This window comes from Heliangelus exortis, chromosome 9 (assembly GCF_036169615.1).
Source record: "Heliangelus exortis chromosome 9, bHelExo1.hap1, whole genome shotgun sequence".
Lineage (NCBI taxonomy): Eukaryota > Metazoa > Chordata > Aves > Apodiformes > Trochilidae > Heliangelus > Heliangelus exortis.
The window spans coordinates 7880214-7896880 of NC_092430.1; the positions used below are offsets into that span (position 1 = coordinate 7880214).

General features: G+C 36.3%; 1 protein-coding gene across 2 annotated transcripts; it reads left to right on the forward strand.

The window, feature by feature from the left end:
- Window positions 1–2246: 2246 nt before the first annotated feature.
- On the forward strand, window positions 2247–13227 carry RBP2 (retinol binding protein 2). Of its 2 annotated transcripts, none has more exons than XM_071751857.1 (4): window positions 2247–2313; window positions 8932–9110; window positions 11066–11167; window positions 12790–13227. In XM_071751857.1, the coding sequence occupies exons 1-4, from the start codon at window positions 2271–2273 to the stop codon at window positions 12841–12843; spliced, it is 378 nt and encodes a 125-aa protein (XP_071607958.1). In that variant the 5' UTR covers window positions 2247–2270; the 3' UTR covers window positions 12844–13227. The 2 variants fall into 2 exon arrangements, with proteins under 2 accessions (XP_071607958.1, XP_071607956.1); XM_071751855.1 differs by lacking the exon at window positions 2247–2313 and adding an exon at window positions 3689–3819.
- Window positions 13228–16667: the final 3440 nt, after the last annotated feature.

Here is a 16667-nt window from a genome sequence, read left to right on the forward strand (position 1 = left end):
ATAGGTGTCTGTGACCATGCTGCTTCTGTCTGAATCCTTTGGGGGAATTCAGTTGATAAGAAAAACTTACACAGCTTGCCATATGTGTTAAAAAACAACCAAATAACTACAGGCAAAAGTCCCAGCTGTCAAGCATGAGGAGTGTAGGGGCTGATCGGGGGAGTACTAGGCAGTTTTCTCCTGTGTTATACATGCATATTAGATAATTTAAAAGGAAAATGAAATGAGGCAAGAACAGAGTAGGAAGCGTGCTACCATCTCTTCAAAATACCATGCCCAAAATTTTAGAGAAAAAGTCTGTTTGACCAGGCTCTGTTCTTTAGTGCTCCTAAATGTACTCTCCCTGGGAAAGTGCACTACCAACTTTTTCAGATAGCAAGAATGCTGAACTTTTTTCAACTTCCTATATAGGATTTATCTTCTGCTATATCTCAGATACAGTGAGAGGAACTGGAGGCAAGGACAAAAGCATGAAAAAAATTTGTGTTTCTTCACACACAAATGAAGACTGAAAATGTTACCTAGGCTTTTATCAAAAGTCTTTGGATTTTTCACGACTTTGTTTTATTTCTGAGGTCTTACTACTCAGCCATAAAGTTGATCTCTGACTCGAAACCTGACACACAAGCTATGAGCTCAGGATTTTGGTTTTCAACCTAGATATTGAAAAACCTGGAGGAGATACCTGTCTCTCCATATTCACAGGGTTCAATGCATGCTATACATGACATCCTTAGTGATTCTACTTGAAAAGAAAGGATGCCATGAACAAAATAATCACCTTTTAAAGTGAGCACCTTTAAGAGTTAAAGAGAGCACCTTTTCTTCATTTCTCCAAACTGATAATTTAGGTATAGAAAAGAAATCTCATTTTGCCATTTTTAGAGTTTTTCTGTATGTATGTAGTAGATATACAATAAACACAGAGAAAACAGAATACTTTCTAAGATTTCAAGCAGATAATATATCAAAATTTTAAACTGAAATGCAACAAGAGGCATATCAGTGTAACAAGCAAGGCACAAACCCGTAAGTATGATGAGGATACAGGGGGTCAGTGATCTGCAGTCTTACAATTATCCACATAGGGCTTTAAAAACAATTATGTTAACAGCATCTGAACTGTCTCTTGGCTCTGTATGATTTAGGAAGGCATTTGAATGGGGTAGAGGTTTTACTGCCCATCAAGATATTGATTTGTAAACTGAAAATTCTCTTTGTGGACCTTAACACAACACTTTTTAAAAGCTTGTGAAGCATCACAGAACTCTGTCGAGTCAATATTTCATGTTTTATTAATTCCCTTCTTAGTCAGTTCTTTGGTTAAATTTAGTGTCTGTAAACCTCCTAGTTGTGTATTTACCTGGAAAGGCTCAAAAGAGCTATTTAAGGCTGATGGATGCACACAAAATGAAACACCATTGTGCAAACCTGTACAATTACATATATGTATGTTGTTAATTAACTATGGCTTATATGTAAAGGATGGTCTCATCATTCATTTTCTCTGGATGTGCCTAGCTCTGTATATCTACAACAACAGAACCCCCTATTTTTTTATTAGTCTTTAATGGATGTCAATTAATTGTGTATCATCACATTATACAATTTCAGTCACTTCTGCATCTTAGCAAAATGCCTGTTATATAGGAAGCAAAGGACTACAGAATGAAAATCAATGAGCATGTTAAATCTCTCACCATGAGCTTGTAGCCTGTGCTCTGATGGTGATTATTATTAGAAGGTGATTATGCACATTCAATCTGATTCATTCCTCATAAATCCACCACAAGGCACTTGGAAATATAAGGTAAAACACTGAATACCTGCTTATAAATCCATCATCTTGTCTTTAGTACACCAAAGGAGAGGTATACTAAAGTTGGAAAAACACTGTGATAATACACTTAAATATTATTAAGCATGTGCACAAGGAAACTGATGTTCCTTACACAGCTGATTTTGAGTGGATGTGAGTGGCTGCCTTGGGAACAACCATCCTTTCTTTTTCTTGTTTTTATAGAATCTTTTAACGTTTTTATAGAATGTTTTTGTATATAGTTAATTGTATAAATAATATTAATCTATATATTAATGTGGATGCAAAGTGGAGTCTAAGAAGAGAGGTACACAAAGATATGTATAATTAAACCTATTGCATAAGTATTACCTATTATCAATAGAGAACAATGTTTTAAGCACAAAGACTTTCAAATTTCACTTTCACTCACAGTGTAGAAATTCCTGCTGATTACAATGGGACGAGGGAAATGGAAACCAATGAAAACTTTGAAGGCTACATGGTTGCTTTAGGTAAATGAAAAAACACCAATTCCCCTGAGTAAACTGGTTTCTAGGCAAAGCACTACATAGTTCATAACACAGATATCTCCCTATGTGCATTCTCACACAAATCCACCTGACTTCAGCTTCCAGTTACTGCAGTTCCTTGAGCCTTTGTTTGACTGAAAATGCTTTTAATAGACCTTGTAGGTACGTATCAAGATAATTCTTTTGCTTCTTTAAAATTATTTTAAATTTAGTATCACACAGAGGTATTTTAAGAACCTTAGCTCACATAGCCTCTCAACATTTTTTAGCTTTTCTTTTTTAATCTCCGCATATTTTGTCAGCATTTGTGAAATTTTACATTAAATTTCAACAAAGTAAAAACACAAAGAAGACAATACCCCTCAGTTTACTTATTTATGAGCTGGAGTTCTAAATTTTAATTCTTTTCTAGTAAAAAATTTAATAATATTCCCATCAAAAGAAAACAAGAAGAGAAATGAAAGCGAGGAGTTTGGACTCCTGATCATTTCCATTGTTCCATCTGTAAAGCCATCTATAAGTAATACTGACTAATTAAAGACAACGAATTAAAAACCTTAACTTATATTAATTTTATTTTAGTACTTATTTTAAATTCTGATACAGTCCTACTGCACATTCAAATTCTCCAGTCAGACACATTCTGAATGTGCTTATTTGCACAACTGAAATCTGTGCACTCCTCCACAACAATGTAATGCTGCTGGATGAAAAATACTTTCATAGCAGCAACTGCTAAGTTTCAGAGTTATTAAAAAATCAGTTCTAGGGTAGGATTGATACTAATTATAATTGGTGGGGTTCTTTATATTTGCTAAACTTGCTGTTAAATTAAAACAAAAATATGGAACAGCATTTGGTATAACTGCAGCTATTGGTATTTAGAGATTTTGAAAATCAAAGGAAAATAAAAATATCTTCCACAGAAGTATTGCCTGATCTTCCCTGCTTTGTGTTTGTTGCAAACTGAAGACTTCCATTCATTTTAAAAGAGAGTTTGTGTGTGTTAGCTCAGCAAGGCTGGTTCTTCATAGGGAAATGTGGCACATAGAGAGGAACACAAAAAGAGGATTCACCTTGGAAACTTTAACTGGGCTGTACAATTCACCACTGTGTTCAGTATATTTCAGAGCTATTCTATAATAGCCTGTAGTTCCTTACAAAGGTCACTGTAAAATCATATCCTGTATTACTACATCTCTCATCAAGTGTTCCTTGTCTGCCAGCTGTCAACTGAACTTTGTTAATGAAGGCAAAGTTTTCTAGGATTATCACTCTAACCCTTAAACTGTATTATCTAGGAAACCATAAACCATAAAAAAATAGATATGAAAAAGTTTATAAGACATTCTCCTAGCAGGTCCTATTTCCAGACTCACATTTTGATCTGAAGTTGGTTTCAAGCTCATGCCACCATGCCTGCTGATTACAATGGGACATGGGAAATGGAAACCAATGAAAACTTTGAAGGCTACATGGTTGCTTTAGGTAAATGAAAAAACATTAACTTTATAGAGATAAAAAAGAAATGTTTCTATTAAAATAATTCTAAAAATTAATGACACTGTTTCTGTAATGTGCTTTTTGGTATAGGGTTTCTGCCAATCACATTAAAAATGAAATAATTTTAATGTACTTCTATTACAATGATCCACAGGTATATGCAAGAGAAGAGTTGCAGACAAGAATATTAGTCTTTATTTAGGTGAAAGAAAAAACATACAAATGGGGGAAAAACCAACAGAACAGGTTTTCAGATACAGAGGCTTTTTTAATTCCTGGTATATACCTGCTGTAACAGTAAGGCCACAATCTAGTTAGCTCTGTTAGAGAGGAATAGCATATTCTGTATCACTAAAGCAACAATAGTTTTAAGTACTTAATTAATGCTTTGAACTAGAAATTATATGTACCAGTTGCATGGTAAAGGCAATAAAAGCCTTTAACAATGTTAAAAGATAAATGGGCAGATATTTCTGACAGTTTTTCTAGGAGTCATCATTTCATCCTTATGCAGCAAGGAGACTTAGGTCACAAGAGTTCCTAAACATATATTTACAGGATTAACAAAGCTTAATATCCCCTGGCTATGACCATCACTGATGACAATAATATAGATGTACATGTAGAAGAGAAGTTCTGCTCTTTCACTTACTACTTCGTTAGCCTTTTTATCATATAGGCCTGATAGCTATCCTTTGCATTTCCATTGTACAGGATATTAAGCAAACTTCATAATTGCTAAAATACCAAAACACTGTCAAGTGAATGCAAGCAGTGCTCTTGTCAGTTCATATCATGATCAAGTTTATGTTGTTTGTAGATTTATTTTTTCCATACACTGACAGACTCGATTTTTGTAATGACTGGAGATAATTTTATGAGAGAAATGTCTTCTTTTGCTGCATGTATTATTTTCAATGTAAATTGCCTTTCAAGAATTTTTGTTCTTGTAAAGACATAAAGTTTTTGCCCAAGGTCATTATGATTATACAAGTAGTGTGCAGGAAATTCTCCATTTAGGTTCACGGAGATGTAGATGCTATTTTGTTGGAAAGAAGAAATAAGAGAAGACATCAACATTTCTCAATAATTTTTTCAGTACGCTCTGGATTGCACTGAAAGAACAGTTATAACCTTTTCACTACTGCACTAATATGGATGCATTCCAAAAACCACAAAAAACATAGGAGTTAGCTTTATACATGCATGAGAATTGTAACCTTCAGAACTGGGAATCTTATCCCAGCTGTACAACATCACAGATGAAGGGCATAAAGGACTGTTGCTTCCTTTCCACACATGACGTCTGTAAAACTTAAACAAGAGAAGTAGTCATTAGAGTTGGCTAATTTAACCTCTATTGGAGGAGTCTGTCTGGCTTTGAATCATAAATTAGCATGTGGCAAAAAAATCAAAGCTGTATTTTATTTTTATGCTTGCAATTGATAGCCCTCAGGGGCCCAATTGGGTCTATTCACTTCACATTCCCAGATGTCTCATTGTTTTCTATCCAGTAGCCATTGATTTCTGTCGAGCATTTGCTCTTCTTATATCCCTGCCTTCCTACAGCAGCTGCCACCAGTGTCAGCCAGGTGCTAATAAACAGGAGCTTCTTCAGGTCAAAGTACTTTGCACTTTTCCTCAGAAGCTGCGTCAGACTTATGGCTTTTTGTGCTTGGTTGGAAATGTGGAGATTCCAAAAAATTTACTTGCAAAGATCTAGATTACCAAAACAATTCAGTGGTTCAAAATCAATGAGCACACTGTGCAGCTGTTGGGAAACTGTCTGGAAGAAAACAGACATGTGAGCAATCCTGACTCTTTAGCTTTAGCTAGAGTAAACTAAGGGCCTTAAGACCCAGTTGCAAGGTTACTGAAAGATGAGCTATGGGAAAAAGATAAGGGAGCTGGCAGTAGAAAAGAAGAATAACAGGATAATGAGGTAGCCAGCAGAAGTTCTGTGAGAACAGAATTTGTGTCCAAGATATAGCCACCTGCAAGATATCGTTATATAAACAAAGGCTCTATATAAAGCGAGTGTCCACTGTTAATAGAGGACTTCACTTTAACCATATTGGTGACTGCGTGTCGTCCTTCAAGCCTCCGCGGATTTTTTTCCTACATGCAGCCATCTTCCACAAGCAAAGGAAGTGTGTTTGGGTGCACAGTTACTTTCCAAAAGGATTTGTGATTATGGTCGTATCTTTTCATTTGGTTGTAATGGCCCTCTCATTATTGTTCCTTTCTTCCCTTTCAAGGTATCACCTGTTGAGATACTTGCACTCTTTATTTCAGTTGGGATATAACATTTCACTTGTATTTGTCTTAAAATTTGGGGCAAATGTCAGGGAAAAGGCTACCGGCTGCTAATAATGTGCAGTTCTTTGAATTTCAATTTGCCCACTGTAGAATTTAAGCTTTAGTTCTCACTCAAATTCAATGATAGTTAAGTGTCTGTCATAATACAAATATTAATTATATCAGCTTCACACTAAACTGTAACTATTATAAACTTTATATTCAGATCCTTTTGTAATAAATAATCAATTTTCCAATTATTTTTTTTTTTTTTTGTATCATAAATGCTAGCATGGGCTGGTCTACAGCACTTTCTCTTTGCATCCTAGTGGCAGTGTTAGAATCATTTCAGCCCATGGATAAAATATGGCTTTGTTTTTATTAAATCATGGGGATTTTTTTTCCCTCTCTGGTTTTATATACCCCAGTCGAAATTGTGAGAAAAATGGATTACTACAGCCTAAAACAGCTTCTGGACTACAGGCATCCAATGCTGGGAAGCCTGCTTAAAAAAAGACACTAACAGTTCATGAGGATAAATGACCCACTCAATAGCCTGAAACAAAGCAAGAGGAAAAATGTATTAGAATCAGGAATGCAATATGGATGTATTTTTCTTGGGAAAGACTTCAATTCATTGCTTACCCTGGGTAGACAGTACTGGAGAGGTACTCACTGAACTTTCTGATAGAATTTTCAAACTACTCTTCCGATAAGAAATCCAGAAACTGGTTGGGATGAAGGAGCTATTTGCACTGATTGTCTGCATCTGGACCTCCATAAGTACATCATGATTTTTTTATGTATACTTCCATATAAATATATATGTATATATATATTCTGTAAGTTATACTAATTAAAAACTGATAATGAATAAGCACAAAAAAACCCCACACCAACAAAACACCAGAAACAATGCAAATATGCATATGGCTTTAGGTGACTGTCTGAATGGAAAGAAATTGCATGGAAAGGGTGAAAAGATATTTTTCTGCTCTGCTTCTCACAATTTTACATGTGGCTGATATTTTCAGTGTTAAAGAGCTCAGGTTCAAAGTACACTGAGGTTTTGTTTTTTTTAAATTCACCCATCCTTTTAATTAATGCAAATGCATTTCTACACTTTAATTAAAGTATAGTTTTGCCCTTCAAGACAGAAACTTTGCTTTTGTCATAAGCATGTTACAAACTATTTTAATCTACTATAATAGAACAATATATCATTTTTATTGCTTGTATTGTTCAAAATGCAGTTATGAAAATGATACTTTAATAAAACCTCCCCTGATTTTTCCACAGGAGATACAAGACTAACGTATTAGTCAGAAATAGCATTTATTTAAAAGTCTAGACATTTTTTTTTCCTCAGAGAGAACTAAATTTTATTTTACCTGGCTATAAATCAGGCTCAGAGATACTTTTAATCTACCACACCAGATAAAATATACCCAAGAAGTCTTGAATATAAATACTGAACAGGAACATTATTCCCCATGTTAAAAAGTCACAACTTTGTGCAAGCCAATCCTCTTACTCAACTCGATTAGTACTTCACAAGTAGTATAATGAATCTCCTAAAAGAAAAAGGGCTCCATTAGTATGTGGCATTGCTGGGCTGACAATGATTAACTCACAAGCAAAACCACTAAAGGATGGCTAACAAACCAAAACCATTTTCCAATCTCTTACAGAAGGATGTGAGATTATTTCATTTGCATATAGCACCATAATAAGATTCACTGCCAGCTGGTCCGAAATATTTATTGCAGATGGTAATGCAGCTGGCATTAGGTGGATTGTCTGGGGCAAATTGTCATCATGGTAATATACATTCTCCTTTTGGTAACTTTCAATGCATAAAGTTGCAAGCAGTTGTTTATATTACAATGTTTTTCTTCATCATGAAGAAAACAAGGATGTTAAGGACACCAGTACTGCACAAGATGTTGACAGAATATTAAACAGGAACTGACAAACGCTGTAGTTAAAAACTTTTTTGACTTTTGACTTTGAATTTGTCTCCCTTTACCATGTAAGCTGCAATTTCTATACCTGCTGTCTAACAGTAATGGATAAATCAGACTTGTTTTGGTTGTTTCTTTTTTATTCATTCCTGTATTTTTCATTATTTTAAAATAAGCTAATTAACCTCTTGTATGCTCCCACAGAATACAGGTTCATCAAAAAGTAACATACTAAAATCCCCTTCAATACCTTCTCATTTTAACATGCTTGTTTCCTGAAAAGGAATAGCATTCTGAGATCCTTCTCTTGGGCTGGCCAACATTTGTAACCCTGCAGGGCACATACCAGTATCCTCATATGCCTAAAAGCCACACAATTTACACTGCATGCTTGGAAAAGGGAATGGCTCCCAGTTATAGGATAATAATAGCACTCCTGGCATCCCTCAGCTTCACATGAGGGCCAAGAAGGCAGCGTTAGTCAGAATACCCTGTTTCACATTCTCAAAAAACCCTGGAGATTCAGGTGACTTAACATACCAGCATCTATTTGGTACTGGTGGCATGTTGTAGTTCCCCTTACAACATTCCCATAGATATCCTGTTAATGTACACTTAACATCAGTAGAAAATTCTCAACCTTGAAAACTTGATTATTTTTATTTCAAATTATCTTTTTATCTGCAAAATATTGCAAGTAAAAACATTGTTTCTCAAACTATGTTCCACATAAAAATGTGTGTGGGGTTATTTTGTGTAAATGGAAGTGCTGGGGTTTTTTTAATTATGGTAACAAATATTGAAATTTTCATTGTGATATTCTGTTTTCTCGCAGATATAGATTTTGCAACTCGTAAGATTGCAAAACACTTGAAACAAACAAAGGAGATTATTCAAAATGGAGATAGTTTTAAAACAAATACACTCAGTACTTTCAGAAACTATGAATTGGAGTACACTGTGGGAGTGGAGTTTGAAGAACATACCAAAGGACTGGATAACAGAGTGGTAAAGGTAAAAAATTGATCCCTGATATCTGTTTACACTTCAGTTGGAACCAGGCATGAGCAGTTCTAAAAATCAGCTGAATATATGAAAAAAATCCAATATTTTACAGACATGTGAGGATTTTTATATAGCAGAAATCATTTGCATCTTGAGACAGTTTTCTTTCCTGCTATAAGCATTTGTTATAAATGCAAATCAGGATGGTTACTTAGATACGTGAGGACAATCATAAATTAGTGTTTTCTACTAGGAGATTTTTGCAGGTTTTCTATGGTACGCCCTTATGTATTTAGAAAGCAGCACAACTGCCTTTTTACCTTTGTATCTTCCTTAAGGAAACTGTAAATTCATCTCTGAATTTCGGACTTTTTCTGGGTCAATATAAATTTTCAGTGCTGAATGGTTGGGTTCGCACTGTATTTTTAAGCTGAGTGTGCTCAGCCTCAGTTAAACAGTTTAACAATTGGACACTGATAAAAACATATCTGCACTCAGCTAATAACTTTAAGGGAGCTTTGGGAAGGGACAAGAAAAACATGTGAGCCAAAGCTACCACTGATACGGGTGCCAGGCCCACTGGCAGTGATAGATAGGCAAGAAGCCTCAGCAGTGCCTGCATTAATATCTTCAGGATTATAGGAGTAACCTGAGCTCAGAATTCCCCTAGGAAACTCTGGGCATATGTTCAGACATCTTTCAGTGAGATATGCAGGTAAGTGATGTTTCAGTCAAGGACACTTGTCTTGATTCTTCCATTCAGCTCTCAGAAGGAAGGAAGGAAGGAAAGAAGGAAGGAAGGAAGGAAGAAAAAGGAATGGCTGATCTGAAAGAATTTTCTGGTCATTTTATTAAGAAAACAATGCCTCAAATACAATGAAGTTAGATTACTGTAATAAAAATGCTAGGCAACATTTAAATGTAAAGAGGGCATGGATAATTTAAAGGGCATGTAGCTTAAAAATGTCATAAATAAGTAAGAAATTAACTGAAATGGAATGAGTTTTGTCTTGTTATTAACAGGAAACTCCCTCATAAGAAAAATCATCATCTGCTAAACTAGAAAATGCATAAAACTCCCTATACTCTTGGAGCTCTTTAATAACTGAGCTTGTACTGACTGTAACTGGTCTCTGATGAGAATTTGCCTACGATACATCATTTAATGTCTCCCTGAAGTACAATGGTTCAAATCTTGAACAATTCAAAGTTGCTTTGAATATACTCTGGTGTATCCAAGCAGCGAATTTAGTCTGCAAAGAGAACTTTTCCTTATAGACATGATCATCCTGCTCCTGGACAAGAATCCGCATGCCTACTACCCTATTTATTAGTTGTAGACTCTAAATCACTCCAAATCATGAAATGGTGGAGGATGCAAGAGACCACCAAACTGTCTGCGCAAGCAGGGTCAGCTAAAGCATGTTGTCAGGTTTATGATCAGACCCTTTTGTGAAAGTGCATGAAAATATATAAATAAATTTTTTGTGTGAGATATTTGCATACACTTCCTCTTGTTATTTTCTGCAGAGCTAGCCATGTTAGCATGGCATTAGTTGGTGTATGCTCCAAGTCTTCACTAATGAAATCGTATAGTCTTTTTATTAGTCTTTCAACAGCTATAAAAGAAAAATAGTTTGCATACATTGCACAAGTAGCTGTTGATTCACTCTGCAGTGCACTAGGAAAGGATGAATACTTTGTATTCACGTGTGTGAAGAAATACATGGAAATGACAAGAAAGCACTGTAAAAGCTTCACATCAAAACACTGTTGTCATCTTCAGTGTGTTGGGGTTTTGGTTGAAGACCTGATCTGTTTGTTGTTTGGGTTTTTTTAGGAGGAAGATGAGAAATGGTAGGAAGCAACTGCAATTGTGTCTTCTCATGGTTTGATTGAGCTTATTTCCATGTATTCATAAATTTCTGATTAACGTATCTGAGTTAATTATCTGATCCATGCAGACAGTAGTGACATGGGATGGTGATAAACTGGTATGTGTACAGAAAGGTGACAAGAAAAACAGGGGCTGGAAGCACTGGATTGAAGGAGACATACTCCATCTGGTAAGGGCTGCTGTACAGATCCATAGTGTTTAACTGAGACTGCAACAAAGTACAGATGTCCATTCAGTTCCATTGATCTAATTACTTGATCTAATTACAATGGTCTTTACTTCGCAGCTCTGATCTCTGAACTCTAAGGAATTTCTGCTACAACTGCCACAACTCTGCCACAGCTCAGGAATGCTCAATTTCTTTCCACCTGCTCCCAACTAAGTCATGAACCTGCAGTGTTTTTTTTTCTCCAATCCGTTCAATTCCAGCTGTTAACCCTTTTTGTTGCACTGCATCTCTAACATTATCAAGTCCTTAAATAATCACTGGTGGGAAAATACCCACAAAAAATAGTATGGGGAAGATTGCAAGAAAAATACTAATTTTTGTTCTGAAAGAAGCACTATGAAATTTTAGCATACTATGCTGTAATACAGATCTGAAACCTCTGGATATTCAAGGACCCTCAAACAACCTACACTGCAATTATTTTGTGCTAGTACAATAAAAAAATCAAAGCATTCACACATCTGAGTTAGGAAGCTGGAGCCCAAAGATAATTGACTTGAGTCCCAGAGAGGTCAGAAAAGCCAGAAAAGCCTGCAGCAGTCATTGAAGGTCAGAAAGATTTAAAAAAAGAAAAATAAAATAGATACATAATGATTCCAGACTTTCCTGGGAAAGCAATGAAGAAATGGTGCAATAGGTGGGTGCAGAAAGATTATGGAGGAAAGCTCATTGTTCTTTCTCATGATTTGCATGTAGATGTCTATTGCTTCACAGTTTCCCCTACAGATCACCAACAACACTGCCTTACCCTTGTCCACCTGTAAGGACAAGGCAATGACTTAAAATACATGATCTGCCACTTAACTAAAAGCCAGCTGTCCGCTACACTGTTTCAACTCTGTTTTAATACATATTAAAAAACTGGCCTAGCAAAGGCACAGTGATGGTTTCCGGCTGAAACTGGTGGAAGCAGACCAAGTAGATGCTTACAATAGTCTTCAGAAACTCAATTGTGGTTTTGGCCAATTGTTGACCAAAAGGTCAGGTTCAGCTCACTTCAAGGTTTTACTTGGCAAAGGAGTGCTGGATAATCAGAAGACCAACCAAACTGACTGCACTGCAACATGCAGGTAGCCTTTAAAAAGGCAGCCTTTAAAAGGTCAGCTGCAACACTGAGCAAGAATGGTGTGTTCTTATGGGACTTAAAAAATATCCAAGAGCATTTCTGAAACAAATATCCCAATCTTTTTACAGCATCCTCCTTCTTTATTTATTTCCTTGCTTCATTGCTTGTCATGAGTTATGAGGTCATATATGAATTATAAACTATTACCATTTATTGTTTTAATAACGGAGCATGAAAGAGCCTCACATTAAAATGCAATTTTTATGCATTTTTCATGTTTCTTCAAGCTCAAGTCAAGTGTCAAAATCTCATTACTGCAGCCTGATGTGTGCCTGCTGATTGGTCAAATAAAGTACACTATTCTTTCTCCTCTCTTTTTTGTATGCATATCTTTTTAATGTAGTGACTCAATGGTAGTAATTTCTGGTGAGATCTGCTGTGTATGCCAAATACAACTTGCATCACTGTATATTTACTAATTGTTTTTATACTGTAGGAATTGACATGTGAAGACCAGGTGTGCCATCAGACATTTAAGAAGAAAAAGTAAAACTGGCCAGAAAACTACCCATATCTTCATCACACTATTATGCTATGTTTGTCTAAAAAGAAGAACCAAGCCAGCACTGCAATTCTTTGACACTGCTATGTCAATGTATTTTATGCCTGTTTATGAAAACAAACACCTTCTACAGAAATAACATCAAACATCACACAATAAATTCTTTTGGCTGTCAGTCTGGAATTAAACAGAAGTAACTGTATTTCAAATAAAGCTTTCCTACATCTTTGTAATAATTTCCAGAGGAATATTCTTTAGTCAAAAAGGCTGTCAATTAACAGTCACAAATATTTCAACCACAGTATACCTTTCCACCATGCTGTAATATCATAATATATTTAGATGACTGAGTAAAATTGAATGTTCACTGAACTGTTTCTATTTAATTTAGTCCTGGATCACTAAGTCCCTGGTTTCAGGCAATACAATGGCTAACTGAGCATGACACATGCCCTTTAACATCTCAGTTATTCGTTTGAATTTGGCCCAGGTCTACAGTTGCCAGCAGTTATCACCTGATACATGTCTCATGCTCACTGTGAAATGCTGCAGCTGCTTAATGGGGTCCTAATGTGGATCACTGACAATGCTGCTTACCTCCAGTCAGGACTGGCATCCTACTGAGAATCTCAGTGGAGAAATCCACTGCTTGAAGCAAACTCTACATTCAAGAGTTGCTGCGCGGTGGGAAAGCTAGGGCATACTTATAGCTCTAAGTGGAAAATTGCAGAGTATACACAAACTGCATGTACCCTGTGCATTAAAAAGTACTGTGCATGCAGCAATCTTCACTTTGCATCTACCTCTCTGAAACTTCAGAAAGAAAAGTAATTTCCATTCAACTCTGCTCAGTTTTATTTAGGGTTTTTCAAAAGAATTAATATTCTTTGCTAATGGCAAGTTGAAGTGACCCATGGATGCTGAGTACTTCATTAGATAGAAACTGAAATTATTCAGCTGAATGCGTGCACACATTGCACAGAACTGAAGAAAGGTTTGTATGCTCAAACAATCATCTGGTTTTTTCCTAACTACATGAATTATTCTCATAAAATGTACTATCTTTCCCACAACATTGCCTTGCAGACATATGAACTTGCACATAAGTTTATCACCATTTGTATTCCTTCTTGTCTATAGGCCCCCATTTTCTGTTTAGTATGTGAGAAGTGGAAATTCACTTAATAGATCAGTGGCTGGGGATCAGAGCAAAGATGTGGACAAAGAACTTCGCAGAAAGAGAGGAACACGTGCTTTGTCCCCATCCCCACCTGCTGCTTAGCCTATGCACTGGCAGTAGCTCAGGATAGGAAAGGAGTGAGACAGTGTCACAGCTGAAAACAAGATTATATCTGCATAACTCCTAATCTAATTAACATGTCACCAATACTTACGTGGCCATGGGCATATGAGTGCATATGTAGGGATAACTATGAATTGGACTATGCTTCCCCTGATAAAAGTTGACCTGGTGTCAAACGTACTGTATAGTTCAATTTAGCAGTGCTCTAATGTTGGTTCACAGAGAAGAAATTGCACTTGGAGTTGGTAAAATCCTTTTTTTCTTATTAGCCCTGATGTGGACTTTCCAGTAGAAACATATTTAATTTCATTTTCTCAGACTTTGCCAGTTACTAGTCTAAGTACCAGAGTTCATCAAGCTTTCAAAATGTTATCAGAACAAAGTAATCACTAGGAAACAGAACGTGCATGGTTTAATTGGTCACAACTCTCATAGTTGGTTCTTCACAGGAATAAGCCTGCACAATGCAGGGTTTCACAGCTTCACACCAAATTATAAAACAAGGGAAAATCTCTCATAGATGTTCTGGGTCGAGAGGACCAGGACAGACAAACCCTGCCTGGGACACCAGCAGCTACTGCCAGACTGTTGTTGTGGAAGTGATAACGGGGAGCAGCTGAGCCCATGGGAGGAGAGGATGGGGCAGGTGACCCACATGGACCAATCACAGGATTCCTTCCCATGGTGGTCAGTGTAAAATGGCTTCCAGTGAAGCTGGATTAGTTTCTTCTTCTAGGAGAACATCATTCACCAAGTCAAGTTGTCTGCTACCTTCTCAGTAGGACCAGCTTGGTTGCTCTCAGGCTGTTGTGAACTGTTGCTGGGACCCTGGACTTGGACACCCCCATTTATTGCCCAGTCCAATGTGGGGCTTTTCAGGTTGGGAAGTAATGACCAGCTGAGGAGGGTAAGTTCCATGTTTACATTTTTTTATATGCATTTGTAATTTGCTATTATTACTTCCTTAAAACTACCCAAATTTTTTCTTCCAGTGTTAGATTATCTCTCACTTATTCCTTTCCTCAACTTCTCCTGGAAGGGTAGGGAGAATAACAGAGCATCTGTCACTGTCTAATTACTGTCTAAAACTGTGACAATATATCACAATGAATTATCATTGAGTTATGAGTTTGAAGTTTGAATTGTTTTTTTTTTATATCTTTAATAGTTTTATCTAATGGATATGGTTGGGAAGTAAATAAAGTAGACAGTTGGGCCCTTGTGTAGTCTTTGATTAGAAGAACTGGATCTGATCCTATTTTTTTGCCTATTTTGGAGGTGAAAATTCCAGACTTAAAGCAGTGAAAAAGTCTGCGATGTTTTTTGAGCTCCAAAACATTTCCTTCCTGCACGTACTGTTATAAAAGGACTCGCCACATCCTTTACAACTGTATGCACAGAACTGGGGACAGAGGAGATATTAATTACATTGCATTATAATTACTTCCAAAGTTATACTTGTTCTTATCCTATTAGTGATGTCAGCTTGGTCTCTAAGCTACATAAAGTCTCTTGTCTCCTTGTCAGCAGATTAAATACTTGCACAGGAGTGCAAGGACCTTGCTGGCAAATCAGAGCATGTTCATTCATACTTTTTCAGCCTTCGGGCAAATAGTACTGTCTTAGCTGTTTGGAAGGATTACTGTTTACATTTATTCTTTTCCTGGTACAGAATATTACTCAAATACAGCTAACAGGAAGGGGATTTATCATCAACCTCTCATTGAGAATACAGAGAAGCCTGTACTATACCCAAAGTGTTTCCTAGTGAGTATAGTACTGGGCCAAGAGTCAGCATCATTACCTGCCACAAGACTTTTCAAATGACAAAGGTGTGTGTAAGAAATGTTTATGGTGGGATTTCTAAAAATCCTCTGCAATAAACAAGTTTTTCTCCCTCAAAGTCAACTAGCATTTTCTTATCAACTCTTAAGACATGAAAGCAACACTGAAGGCAAATGCTGTAGAATAATGCTGCAAAAGCTCCTTCTGATAATATTCTCTGGCTAGTTCCTAAGATACTATCCTTCTGTTCAGCTCTGAAGGGTCACCTAGTTACTATGTGCACAGAACAGCTTTCATATTTTCCATGAATATCTTACATGCTCTGCTGATTTGCTGCTTGTGAAAGATGTCTGCTCCACTGCCATCTGGCAAAAAGTCTGAGGTTTCTAAATCAGAGTTTACTTCACAATCTGATGAAGATAAACAAAAACTCACGCCCCAAAGAAGTTGTTTAATCACATATTTTTGTATTCTTTTTAAGCAAGGTTACACTTTTTGCCTTAGATTAATGCAAAGGATTTCTTCAGAAGGTTGGTTTTTTTCCCCACTAGACTATGTTCTTTTCAGGTTTAACTTGTGATTGATTTGAAGGGCAAGGGTTGCAGATATTTTAATTTCAGCATGCTTGTTATGCAGATGGTGAAGATGAGAAGAAATGATTTTGTGAAAATGAGATTTAAAATGAAGTCAACCACAGTAGATTTTCAATAGCTGCAAAAATTTT